Consider the following 12,777-nt stretch of genomic DNA (forward strand, 5'->3'; position numbering starts at 1 on the left):
AAGAGGAAGGAAAAGGGCCAGTTTCCCATCTGGAAAGTATTTCCTCTCGCATCTTCCCGCCATTGTCCAGGAAGGCGTGCTGTTGGTATTCATGCTTCCAAAACGAGATACTAGTTAAGATAAATGACATGAAGGGCCACTCCATTTAGATAAGCTCAGAAATATAAAGGAAGTAAGTATCTGTGTGATTTAGGGTTCGTGTTTCACAGGCAAGTGATAACAGAGCCTGATTCACGCTCCCAGGAGGACGGAGGTAGCGGGCCCTGGGCGCGCCCCCTGCTGTCCGTTCCAAGGCCAGCGCGGAGCCAGCCCTCAGTGTGGAGCAGAAGCCAGAAGCCGCAGGCTGCCGGCTGGCCGCGCTCCAGCCCAGAGCAGCACCTGGGAAGTGCTGATGCCTGGTTCTTAGCCATGATGCTCCAGCCCGCAGCAGCCTCCAGGACATACTAGGATCATCTTCCTCCAGGGAGGAGACTCCTGATTCCCAGTGCACCGCCCCCACTCACATTTACGAGCTGGGGAGCCCACACGGCCGCCGAGGCTAGGGCTCCACAGCCCTCCGGCTGCACCAGCTCCAGCCTCAGCCCAGGCAAGCATGCGGACGCTGATGGGGAGGTCAGGAGTTGCAACCAGTGTAGCAGGGTTTCATTTTCATTTCAGTTAAAGACAAGAAGGCTAGGAATTAAGATGTTTTAAAGACCCCACTCCCGGATCCCATTGAAGAAGGAACAAAAAAACTGCCAGTTTTCTGGGCAAGAGAGAAATGTATCTTACATCGCAGAGGAAAACAAAACAACTTTTTAAATTAAGATCTATTTTCCCAACTCAGTTGTTAAAATAAAAATGCACAAGGATTAACACATGTGATATAAGCTCATTCTTCTGTGTTTTGCCATAGTCTTGCTTCACAGACTAAATAAATAATGGATGTGAATTTGTTTCTCCTTTTACACCCTAAATAAAAACAGCCAAGAGTTATTGAGTGCTTAGCCTACGTGCTGCACGTAGAGTGTGTGGATCTCACATGAATTCCCTCAACAAACCCTCACTCTCTATCACCCTGGTTACATACAAAGTGGACACACAAGAGACATGTGAACCACACCTTTAAACCAGCTGCCGAGCTCACACCATCCCTGCTCTCCGCCATCCTCGTAATCCCAGCCGACCAGGCCACTCCGTCAAAAGGACTCTGATGCGCACTTGGGGCCAGAGGCTGGGACATCTTGCCCCACCTGTTCAGCACAAACCTGCGGGGTCCCATTGGTCACCAGGCCTCTGCTATTTGCTGGGGATGTGGCGGGAAGCTCATTAGGGGTCTCCCAGCAGGAAGCTACGGCATTAGGTTTACAGCAAGCTTAGGACTGTGTCCAAAAGCTTTCTCCTTCAGATAAGAATACAAATATTCGAAAACATTAGACATAAATCAAAGAGCCAGATGGATGGAGGCCTCTGGATGTTTCCTGGATGAATTTAGGGTGCCCTCACTATGTTTTAACAATGCTGTTCCCATTCATCAGTGCCAATTACCCTTAGACTAGTCCTTTTGCTCTGAACTGTGCCTTTTCTTTCAGCATACAAAGCTCTTGACAAAATTTACTTATAAAATTTTACCTGGGTACGTTTAGAATACATCAAAGAACATAGAGGTGTTTTGACAATAGGTCCCTCAAAACCAGAAAGACAAACTTCAGGGAAGCAGAGGAGGCCCTGGGAGAGAAACAATGGGCCACACAGGTGACCTGCAGGGAACATGAGTGACCTCCTAATATGTGTGCGTTTACAAGACAGCATAAGGAAAATGCAACATCCACTTAGAAATCTTTGTTGGAAGGAATCCATAAGCCTGAAGGAAAAGGGTAATCAGAGACATAACCCATGAGGACTTTTCGGGAAGAAACGAGACCGTTGGCTCACTGTGAAGAAGGGCCAGAGCGGGTGGGGGCGGGGGGATCCACAGGTGGGCTGTCAGCAGGAAGCAGAGGTGGCCCCTACCTGATTCCCGCGTCTGAGGTCCGAGGTCTCAGGGGCTGAGAGTGTGGATGGGGAGGAGGACGAGTTCTGGAGGACACCGGAGGCGACACGGAAGCCTTGCGCTGGGAGGGGTGGTGGGCCGTCCTGGGTGGCCACTAAGAGAGGGCCCACCCTTTTCCACCGAGAACATGGGCTTTGAATTTCCTGCAGCCTGGAGGTCCTGAGCGCTGTGCACGGCCTGGGGGACACGCTGGGTGTAGCCAGGTTGGGTCTTGGGGGAGGAGAGTGGAGGAAGAGCTGTGCCAAGGGAAGGGTTGCAGCGCCATCCCTGGACTCTGTGCCGGGGGAGTCCCGGACGGTGAGGCGTGGGAAGGCAACTCTCCGGGTGAGACGGGAGGACCGGAGTGTGGGTCCAGGGCCGCGCGAGCTGCAGTGACACGAGGAGGCGGTGGCCAGTGAGGGGCGGCTCGGACCTGGGTTTCACAGGCGAGGCACACCGGAGTTAGGAAGGTGGCTTCCCACACCAATGGGGACCTTATGGCCAGGGCTCAAACACGGGAGACTAGCTCTCCTTTCCTGCCAGTCTGAGCTGGTAGGCAGCGGGGCGCCAGGCAAGGGCAGCTCTGCTGCGGGAGCTCACCAGGGAATCTGACAGCACCCCATCCTGGGGCTCCACCTGCCTGGGGCTGGCATTGCCCACAGAGCTGGAGCTGGGGCAGTGAGGAAGGAGAAGAAGGGAGCTGGAGACGAGGAGGAGGAAGCAGAGCCTTTGCAGGGAGCCCACGGAGGGCACCCGCATCACTGCCGCTGGCTTCCCACCGCCTAGAGGACGAGCTGGGATGGCTGGGGCACATCTAGCGGGGGTTCCGTGTGGGAGTGAAGCGATGTGTGCGCGTGAAGCGGCGAGGGGGCGGGTGCCCCAGCTTTCCCCCCCCAGGGTGGGGGTGGGGCTGTGCCCTTCAGGGAAGCACCAGCGGCTCCGCCTACTCTGGCTTCCAGGTCAAGCCCTGCATGGGTCACAGACACAGGGAGGCCTCTTCTGGGTTCCCACTCTCAGTTCACAGCTGAATCAAGTGATGCTTAAAGGCAGCACGCTGGCAGCCAGGAGTTGGGGACCTGGTCCTGGGTGTTTTCCTTACATCCCCCCTAGATGAGCTTCATCGAGCAGACGGGCGAGCACTAACCATTCCCAATTATCCAGAGCTCAAACAGATCGACCTTCACTAAGGCTGGTTCCTCATGCACAGAAAAGTGACATGCACACACGTCTCTTCGTCTCAGTGAGGGAGGTTTCTCTACAGCACAGTTAACTAGCTGTTTTGAGGTGCCCCGGGTCAGTGGGCCCTTGCAAGAACTCAGCACGATGTCAGCAAGTATTCCCCGGTCATGAGGTTCCGTGGAGATCCGCCATCGAGGCCACAGCGACGGCAACGCTGAGTCACTTGGAACACAGGTGCCCACCTGGCCGTCCAGGAAGAAGGAGTCCCGGGGGTGCACCCGCTTGGCAGGAGGCCGCCCTGCAGTCTGTCTCCTTCGGACAGCATGATTTATTTTGCAGGCAATGGTGCCACGCTGCCGTCAGCCTCCCTCCGCCAACCGCGAGTTTCACTTCCTAAACCACCCAGAACTTTGTGCACTTGGCCTGTCGCTTCGGACACAGGACATGCCTGCGGTGGCCTGTGTTCCCGCGGTCCAGCTCAGCACAGCCCACCGGGTGCATGGGTCCGCAGAGGGATATGATGTGGGGACCACGGCATGTGGCCATTCCAAGAGCCTGTCCAGCCCCAGAAAGGATCCCCAGGTGGGCGCCCATGCCCTGGCGGGTGATGGGCCTCCAGCACCGAAGTCCTCGTGTCAGTTTCGACTGGCATACCTCTCAACAGCAGGCCATGGGGCGTGCTGGCTGAGGAGCCCGGACTGGGGCAGGCCAGGTGGCTTTGTGAGGTGGTGGGTCCCCAGCCCCCGAGGGAGCAGGGAGACTGGAGGACAGATGTTCCCAGGGAGGACCCCCTCACCATGGTGGAAGGAACGGTGGCGACCTCTCAGATGCGGGCAGGAAGCCTCCGTCTCTATCCTGAGCCAGTGACCAGGGACCCGACAGCTCAGAGACAAAGGGAGAGATGGGGCCTCTCTCCCTCCTGAGTGTCCCTGTCTCCCTGTCACGCTGCTGAGACACATTTCCGCAAACCTGCAATCAGCTCTCCAGCTACTGGGGATCTTTAAAAATCAAGAAGTTTGAGATTATCTTGTACTGTTTTTAGTGCGTCGGCCTGTCTGAAGAATCTGGGGTCAGACTTTCATTCTGTAAATATGTTACTCAGATGATTCTCACAATCCCTCTGGGACGTGGCCCCCGTGAAGACGAAGCCGCTGAGCACAGAGAGGGGAAGGGCGTGCCCGGGTTGTCACAGCTGGGAGCAGGGCCGAGGCCGCACCGCGGGGCTGGCCCAGCCCACCGACTCGGGGCACCTGCGCTTTCCTGAGAACTATCTTGGGGCGGCAGCACCGCGGGCAGAACGGGATGCCGGAGGCCCGGCTTCCTTCGCTCAGTCTCACACGTGTGCGTGCATGTGCCTGTGTGCGTGTGTGTGCATGCGTGCGCTGCAGCAATCCACACACCCTGCCTCACCTGGCAGGCCTGTGAATGGATCCTTCTGACACGTTTCATTCAGTAGGCAAATAAACCAGAGCGAAAGGAACTGGAGGCTGAGAGGGAAAACATTACTGGCACCACGGTGTTATCACCCCTGCCAGCCTGCGGTGGTTAAAGTGAAAACACCGCAAAGAGGATGCCGTGGGGAGGACTTGCTCGTAAGTTCACAAGATATTCCAAACATACCTGTTCAGGCACTTCTGGTTACTCTTGCCCCTTCCTGTTCCCGGATTACACGACAACAATCAGCTCTTCCCTTCTTTAGACTCTGGAGCTCCCGGGACTCACGGATATATTTGCAAAACTATATGACACCCGTCTGGATGAATGCAGCAGCCCTTACCTGGGAGGACAGGCAGATACTTTGCAAGACACCACCCCCGTGACAGGTCTGGTGCTGGGATTACAGAACGATGTGTTGACTTGAAACCTCAGGTCTCGGTAGCAGCCCGCCCTCGTGGTCATTTGCCCTGCAGGGAAGGGTGCAACGTATAATAGACTCAGAAATGTGCCCCATGGGGAAAGGCAGAGGAAGAGCAAAGGAAATCTCTTTTTAAAAAGGATTTACCACATTGCCAAGTCTTTATGATAATGACCAATTGGCCAACTCTTGACATACTGGTTCTTTTCTGACCTGTCTTCCTGATTTTTATCAGGGAATTTCATCAATTCTAAGTTACCCGTACTTGTCTCCTATATCTTTGCATCTTTAAAGTCAACATGTGCCTCTGTCTTGTAATTGGTGCCAACATACATTTGATGACACATCGTTCTTTCCTATTGTTTCTGGAGTTGGGAACATCACCCACTTCTCAGAAGAAACATAATATGCCTGTCTTGTGTTTCCACTTGACAAGTCACAATAGGGAGCAATCGGTAATAAGCCAGAAAGAAATACAGACAAAAGAAACATAAAGCAGTTTGTCACCAGAGATTCCAGAGTTAAATTTTGCCATGGTTATAAACTGAATGGAGGCCTTTTCACAATAAACGACTTAGCTGTCCTATCGAATGAGGTCAGTGGAAATGGTTGAAATGAAAGCGGGTTCAATCCTCAGCCCCTATTCATGTCCCCAGTGCTGTTTACAGCTTGCAAACATGTCCAAATTTATTCAGTATTTCAATTCATTAAATTTACCAAACAAAGGTACTATTCTTTACATGAGGTTCCTAGAATAGTCAAAGCCAGAGAGGCAGAAAGCAGGACGTTGGTTTGCCCGGAGCTGGGAGGAGGGGGGCTGGCGAGTCCCTGTTCCACGGACATAGGCTTTCAGTCTGGGAAGATGAACAGGATCTGGAGGTGGGTGGTGGGGACGTCTGCACAACACTGTGAACGACTTCGCAGTCCTGAGAAACATTCTGTCCTGTAGATTTTACCACAATAGTAAGGGGACTCTAACTAGATACACATTTTTGAAGGACGATATTAAAGAGTTCATCCGATGGGAGAAAAAAAAAAAAGAGAAAAGATCCCAACTGGTACTGCTTTAAAATGAACACAATTAAAATATACTAAGATCTACAAATGATTTCATTGCTGCCCCTGGACAGCCTGAGGGGGTCCCGCTGCTCGCGCGGCCCCCCGTCCTCCGTGCCTGCGGCCCAAGCCCGGGCACGACTCGGCATCCCCTGTGCCCCACGGCATTCCTCCGCCAGGCAGACGTTGAGAGCAAACGACAAACCAAAGATACACTTCTGGAGGAGAAAGCAGTCGATTGTAGACGCCAGGCACAATCCTCTCTAACACTAGGGTCCATGGGAAGACAAATCCTTCTTTACTCAAGGAAAACTAAAAGTCTCTAAAATACACATTGGACAGTGTGGCTAAGCTTGGTCAGAAAGAATAAGACAAGTCAATGCCTTAAATGGGGAAAGTTACATTCCCTAGGAAATTGGTTTTCTTAAGCAGTCAGAGGAGGACAGTCCTCCCTGGTTCCAACAGGAAGTCACCATGGAAGCTCATGTGTCTGACCCCAAACTGCCCACTGCCAGGGGTTAAGCTCAGTGGGTGCTGATGAAGGACAAGGAAGTGGTAGTTAGGATCTTTGCAGTTTTGTAAAATTTTTCAGTTCTCTGTTGACGTAACATAACTATATTTTTAACCAAGCTGTGTAGTTTTTATGTTCCCTAATGTGAATTTTGCAATTATTTCTGCCCAATTTCCATGGGATCTGATGAGAAACAGCTTATTAAAAATGATTGAGGGGCACCTGGGGGGCTCAGTCAGTTCAGCGTCCAACTCTTGATTTCGGCTCAGGTCATGACCTCCGGGTTTGAAATAGAGCCCCATGTTGGGCTCTGCACTGGGCATGGACTTTAAGATTCTCTCTCTACCTCCCCCTCTGCCCCTCCACCCCACACCTCTTGCTCTCTCTCTCTGAAAAAAAGAAAAAAAAAACTCTCTGAGGGGCCCCTGGGTGGTTCAGTCTTTAAGTGTCTGCCTTTGGCTCAGGTCATGATCACAGGGTCCTGGGATCGAGCCCCGCATCAGGCTCCCTGCTCAGCCAGGAGCCAGCTTCTCTCTCTCTCCCACCTCCTTTTGTTCCCTCTCTAGCTGTCTCTCTCTCTGTCAAATAAATAAATAAAATCTTAAAAAAAAAAGACTTTGGGGGCGCCTGGGGGCTCAGTCGGTTAAGCGACTGCCTTCGGCTCAGGTCATGGTCCTGGAGTCCCGGGATCGAGTCCCGCATCGGGCTCCCTGCTCGGCGGGGAGTCTGCCTCTCCCTCTGACCCTCTCCCGTCTCATGTGCTCTCTCTCTCTCATTCTCCCTCTCAAATAAATAAATAAAATCTTTAAAAAAAATACTGTGATAATGATCACGGAATACTTCCGCAGAAATTTAAGAAAACTTACTTAAACATACGGATAATCCTAAAGAGTATTTCTGTGAAAGAGCAAGGTTTAAAACACACAAAATGAATGCCCCTAAACACCAAAGAAGGTCAAGTTCATTGAAGAGGAACCTCAACCCCACGAGGCAACAGAATGGTAATAAAAATGAATATTCCAAGGAGTCTGGTAAGATCTCAGCCCCAACACTTATTCTAAAATGCAGATTTAGGAGACACCTGGGTGGCTCAGTGGTGAAGCATCTGCCTTCGGCTCAGGTCACGATCCCAGGGTCCTGGGATCGAGCCCCGAATCGGGCCCCCTGCTCGGCGGGGAGCCTGCTTCTCCCTCTCCCACTCCCCCTGCTTGTGTTGGGCCTGGTGACCCGTGTGGGACACTCAAGTGGGATGAGTATGGTGACAGCTCCGATTCCGTGTGTTCTGAGCAAGACTCAGGAGTCGCCCAGTGGGCACAGCGCATGCGTGAGGCCTCCAGCCGCAGCGCTCGGTAAACCCGGGAGGCCTCCCCCTTGACTCCACCTCGAAAGCAAAGGTATCCCACACCGTCCCATGACGTCCTCGAGACAGGGACAGCCAGCCATGTGTCATTATGGCCCACACGGCACCGATGAAGACACGCAGATGCAGGCCCCTCTTCTACTCAAGCCCTTGCAGGGGTGTACCCCCTCGGGGAGGAAGAAGCTGGGCTCCCGTCTTGATCGTTGTCCATTTTGCTCTAAGTGGTTTCCTGGGGTGGGTCAGACTCCCTTTCAGCTCCGGCCTGAGGTCTCCTGGCTGCCTGCTGGACACACAGACCATGCTGTCTAACAAAAACACAAATACAGACACGTCCTGGTAAAGCGGGCTGCCTGAGACCCCACCTGCCCTGAGGTCTGCGGTCCGGGGTCTCCCGTGGGGTCCACAGGGTCGGCCTTGTGGCCCCGAGCCCACGCCTTCCTCCAGGTGTTCCTCCTCCCAAGTCCGAATGTCATACTGATAGCAAAGACGTTTGCTTTGAAACACACATACACACACTCATGCCACTCACGAATTAAATGCCCATTTTTCTTGTTTTAAAAAACTCGGGGCTTCCTAGCCCTGTCCTTCCAGCCCTGCTGATGCGGACCTCCCGGCTCCTCTGATTCTGTCTTGTCCTCCAGGGCCATCCCCTTGGCATACCTGGCTGATTTCTTCTCATCCCTTTACATGAGACCCGAATACCCCCTCCTCTGAATCCCTCTGGTCAGCGGCTCTGGGTCTGGAGCAAGCATCAGAACTGTCTTATTTGTTCAAACACAGGATGCGGCTTCCACCTTCAGAGTTTCTGATTCAGCGGGTCTGGGGTGGGGCCCGAGGATTCTGGCCAATGCCCAGGGGTTGCTGGTGCGGGGACCACACACTGAGAACTGCTGCTCTGGGAAAAATCTGAAGCCAGGATTTTTAGGTCCAGAGCTACATAGAAGAGGTGTGACAGAGGAAAATGTTAGTATATAGGTCTTTGTCCCTGGTTCCTGGCTAGTGGCTTCTAAAACCCTGGAAATCACAGGCAAGAATGTAAAAGTTGAAAAGAATGTCTTTTGTATGCTAATGGTGACCGGAGGCTGGGCCCTGGGGAGCTCAGGATGGGGTTGGCCTCCTGAAAGATCCAGGTAGGAATAAAGGATTAGAACTTTCAGACCCATCCCTGCCCTCCAGGGATGGGAGAGGGGCTGGAGATGGAGTTCATCACCAAAGGCCAAGGATTTAATCAATCAGGACTAAGTTCCAAAATCTCCACAGAAACCTTAACCCGCAGGGTTGAGAGAGCTTCTGGGTCCATGAGCACATCCCTATGCTGAGAGGGTGGCACACCCCAGCTCCACAGGGACGGAAGCTCCTTGAAGTCTCCCCATGTACCCATTCCTCTGGCTCTTCATTCCTCTCCCTTAGAATAAACTAGTACTTCCAAGTACTGTGCCTTCCTGGGTTCCGTGAGCTGATCTCACAGATTATCAAACCGGAAAGGGAGGGCCTGCAAGAAACCCCAACTTTGTAGCCACATCAGACAGAAGTGTGGGTACATGGGGCACCCAGTACTTGTGACCGGTGTTTTAATTGGGAACAGTCTTCTGAGGCCGCGCCCTGAAACCTGTAGAGTCTGCGTAACCCAGGTAGTTCGTGTCAGAACTGACCTGCAAGACATCCCCCTGGCCACCGGACAATCGGGGGCTGTTGGCGTTGCAAAGGCCACACCCTTGGGGTCAGAAGTGTTGTGAAGAAACACAGCCGAGATGAGGCTAGCCAGGTGTGTGCTCATCTGTCCTGGCAAACGGTAGCGAGGACCCGCTCCCTCTCAAAGCGTGCAGGCGTGGGCAAGACACATGGTGAGTCTAAGGACAAGGTTCAGTGAAGACATACGTGTGATCCCTTGGAGCGTATTTCTGGGCGGCAGAGAACATATGCTGCCTGTCTCCATAATCTCCCCAGCGTGCGTGGGTCACTTTGTCCCCTCACTTACTAAAGAGTTTTTAAGCCCCTGGCCAATTTCATTACATTCAGGAACTTCTAAGTTCCGACAAGTTAATAGTGGGGGAGCTAATGCCTAGCCAAAAAACATCAAAGTAGATAGGGGTATATTCCCTTATTTATACATTACTTCGGATGAGCTGGGCAGTTCTGATGACTCGCCCATATATCAATGCAGAGATGAAATTTGCATCAATGTTTTATGAACCCACTTTCCATTGCTAACAGGGAATAAGAGACTATAAAATTAGGGGGAAAAAAAGAGAAACAAATGTCTGTTTAAGCTGTTCTGCAAAGAATCATGGGGACTTCCTAAATTAAGCCAGTTAATCATAATGATCCAATTTATATGAGGCCAATATTGAGCAACAGTACAATTTCCTAAAATTGCTAAGATTTTGTTCACCCTAATGAAAGAGAAGGAAAACTAATCTTTTCTCTCCACTTATATGTCAATTTAAAAGTTCATTTTTTTATTCTTCAACCAAACTCGTTTGACTTTTTAGGAGGTGTGACTCTATACATAATGGCTTCAGTCTGGTTTCCTGTTTTGACATTAAAGACATGTGAAATCCAACCCTGCTGCTCCAGTCCCAACAAACAATCTGGCCTTAATGGTCACTGGGGGTTCCGAGCAAGTCACAGGCTCTCGATTAAGCAAACAGAAATTTGGTTTTGCTTTGAAATGGCAAAAGAGGTTGACTTTATTAAAGTGCTTGTTTTTCTTTTTTATTGGAGACATTCGTTTGGCTTCACTCCTGAGCGCCTAAGTGTCAGCCGATTCCCAGAGCTTCTACCTGTTAACTGGATAAGAGGGAGATCTGGAGCTAGTAATTCCTGAAATAATTTAGTAACGATGTACTAAATATACATAAATATGACCCAAAGGAAAACGGGGGTTTGTCTGACACATGTGCGGGTCCTGACTCTGCCAGTTCTTTTCTTAGCTGGTGACTCTGGAGACCTTTCCTTTTCCTTACTGGGGCACCAGCGGCACGCGGGCCACAGCCACACAAAATGCAACACTTCTGGCTGGATCCCCGGATCCCAGCCCCCTAAACGCCGGGGGCGCTCACCCTCAGTCATCGCGGCTAAAATGTCCGTACAAACGGGCAGCGCACTCTTGGGTTAACAACTCTGTAGGACATCAGCGGATAGGGGAGAACATTGATAGTGAGGAAAAGAAAGGGGGAGTGCAGTGTTGCCTCGAAACTTTTAGCAATTAATAGAAATAGGACAAAACAGGACGGTGATTAGTAGGTTCGAAAAAATGCATTTAAGAAAGTAACAATGTGGGGCACCTGGGTGGCTCAATCGGTTAAGCGTCTGCCTTCGGCTGAGGTCATGATCCCAGGGTCCTGGGATCGATCCCCGAATTGGGCCCCCCGCTCAGCGGGGAGTCTGCTTCTCCCTCTCCCTCTGCCTGCCTTCCCCCTGCTTGTGTGCTCTCTCTTGCTCGCACTCTCTCTCTCTCTGACAAATAAATAGATACTACCTTTAAAAAAAAAAAAATCAAAGTAACAATGGTGAACATGGTATAAAACAGAATTTGTGGGATGTCGCTAAAAGTAATACTTGTAGGACGGTTCATGGTTGGAAATACTTACACCGGTAAATAAGAACGGAAATCAATGAATGTAAGATCGAATGAGGATGGGAGAAAAAGAGCTCAAGGAAGTAGAAAGAATTGATCTATATGCAAACAGAAATCAGTGTACTAGAAAACGAACAGATGCCAGTGTACTTGATTCTAGACAAAAACTTGTGTTACAAAAGGGAAAGTGGAAAATCCAAGAGCTGACTTTGGGCAAGGGTTTGTGACCTCTTGCCCATGAGACTGGCTTAGATCCCAGCAAAGAGAGGCAGGAACACAGGATGGGTGGGGAGAAGGTCAGAGATGCATCGCCACCCCCCCTGGCTGAGGTGGGTCTGAGCATGTGCTTTGGCAAGCAGGAGCTTTGCGGTAATGCAGGCATTTTCCTGGGAACCATCTGTGCCAAGGCTGGCTTGGCTCTATTCCTAAAGGGTGATATCTGGAATGTTCTACGATTTCCTGGTTCTTAAATAGCCAGAGTGACTCTGAGAGCTAATGGTGTCTCTCTCTGACCTTTACTCATCCACCCTCCAACTATTTTGTAAGCAAATGATCCTCTGTATTAAATACCTTCCAGCATGACATACCTAGAATGATGTGTTTTCCTGGCTAACCTGCCGCTGATACACCAACTTAATGAAGAAAATGAGGAATAAGAACAAATATGCTAGATACGAAATGAGAACAAGAAAATATCCTACACAGAAGATATGAAGATAATTTAATGAGGGTGCTTTGTTCAAATTTATAAGCATAATATTTAAAATCTTACAGAAAAAGATCGTTTCCTGAATTAGCAAAATTCCAGAAGAGAGAAACAATCTATGTGGTTTAATTACCAGAGAGAATACACAACTGTCTCAAAGACCTAATTCCTGAAAATGCAAGAGTCAGATGCTGCAAATAGATCCCACCACATGTAAAAGAAGGAAGGGCCGGTCTGGTGGCGAGGAATCGCGGTAACGAGGTCCAGGGTATCTGCGGAGCGTCAGCTTCGGAAAGGAGGGGCCGCTCCTCTGAAGCAAAAGCTGGTGTGAGTAAGGGGGGGGCGGGGCTCTGGCTTGGTGGGACATGCGGGGCTGGCACTTGGCAGGAGCCTCCCTGCAGAGGGGTTGTGAGCGGCCCGCGGGGACCTGCAGGGACACCCACGGGTCAGAGCCCATCATGGCCTCCTCCACCTCAGGCCTCGCTTCCAAGCGCCTTCCGAGGCCAGTCAAAGAGCTGC

At 51.2% G+C, this 12,777-nt stretch overlaps 1 protein-coding gene across 1 annotated transcript in view; it reads right to left on the bottom strand.

Moving 5' to 3' along the window:
• The window catches only part of ADAMTS16 (ADAM metallopeptidase with thrombospondin type 1 motif 16), a 141,459-nt gene that overhangs the window by 35,564 nt on the left and 93,118 nt on the right, over positions 1 to 12,777 (bottom strand). Inside the window, exon 18 of the mRNA XM_028122664.2 lies at positions 4,968 to 5,094. Coding sequence (XP_027978465.2) covers positions 4,968 to 5,094 — 127 coding nt within the window. The remainder of the gene's footprint in view (positions 1 to 4,967; positions 5,095 to 12,777) is intronic.

The sequence above is a fragment of the Eumetopias jubatus genome, unplaced genomic scaffold, assembly GCF_037043125.1.
Source record: "Eumetopias jubatus isolate StellerSeaLion01/CBP00866 unplaced genomic scaffold, mEumJub1_p1.0 scaffold_5, whole genome shotgun sequence".
Classification (NCBI taxonomy): domain Eukaryota; kingdom Metazoa; phylum Chordata; class Mammalia; order Carnivora; family Otariidae; genus Eumetopias; species Eumetopias jubatus.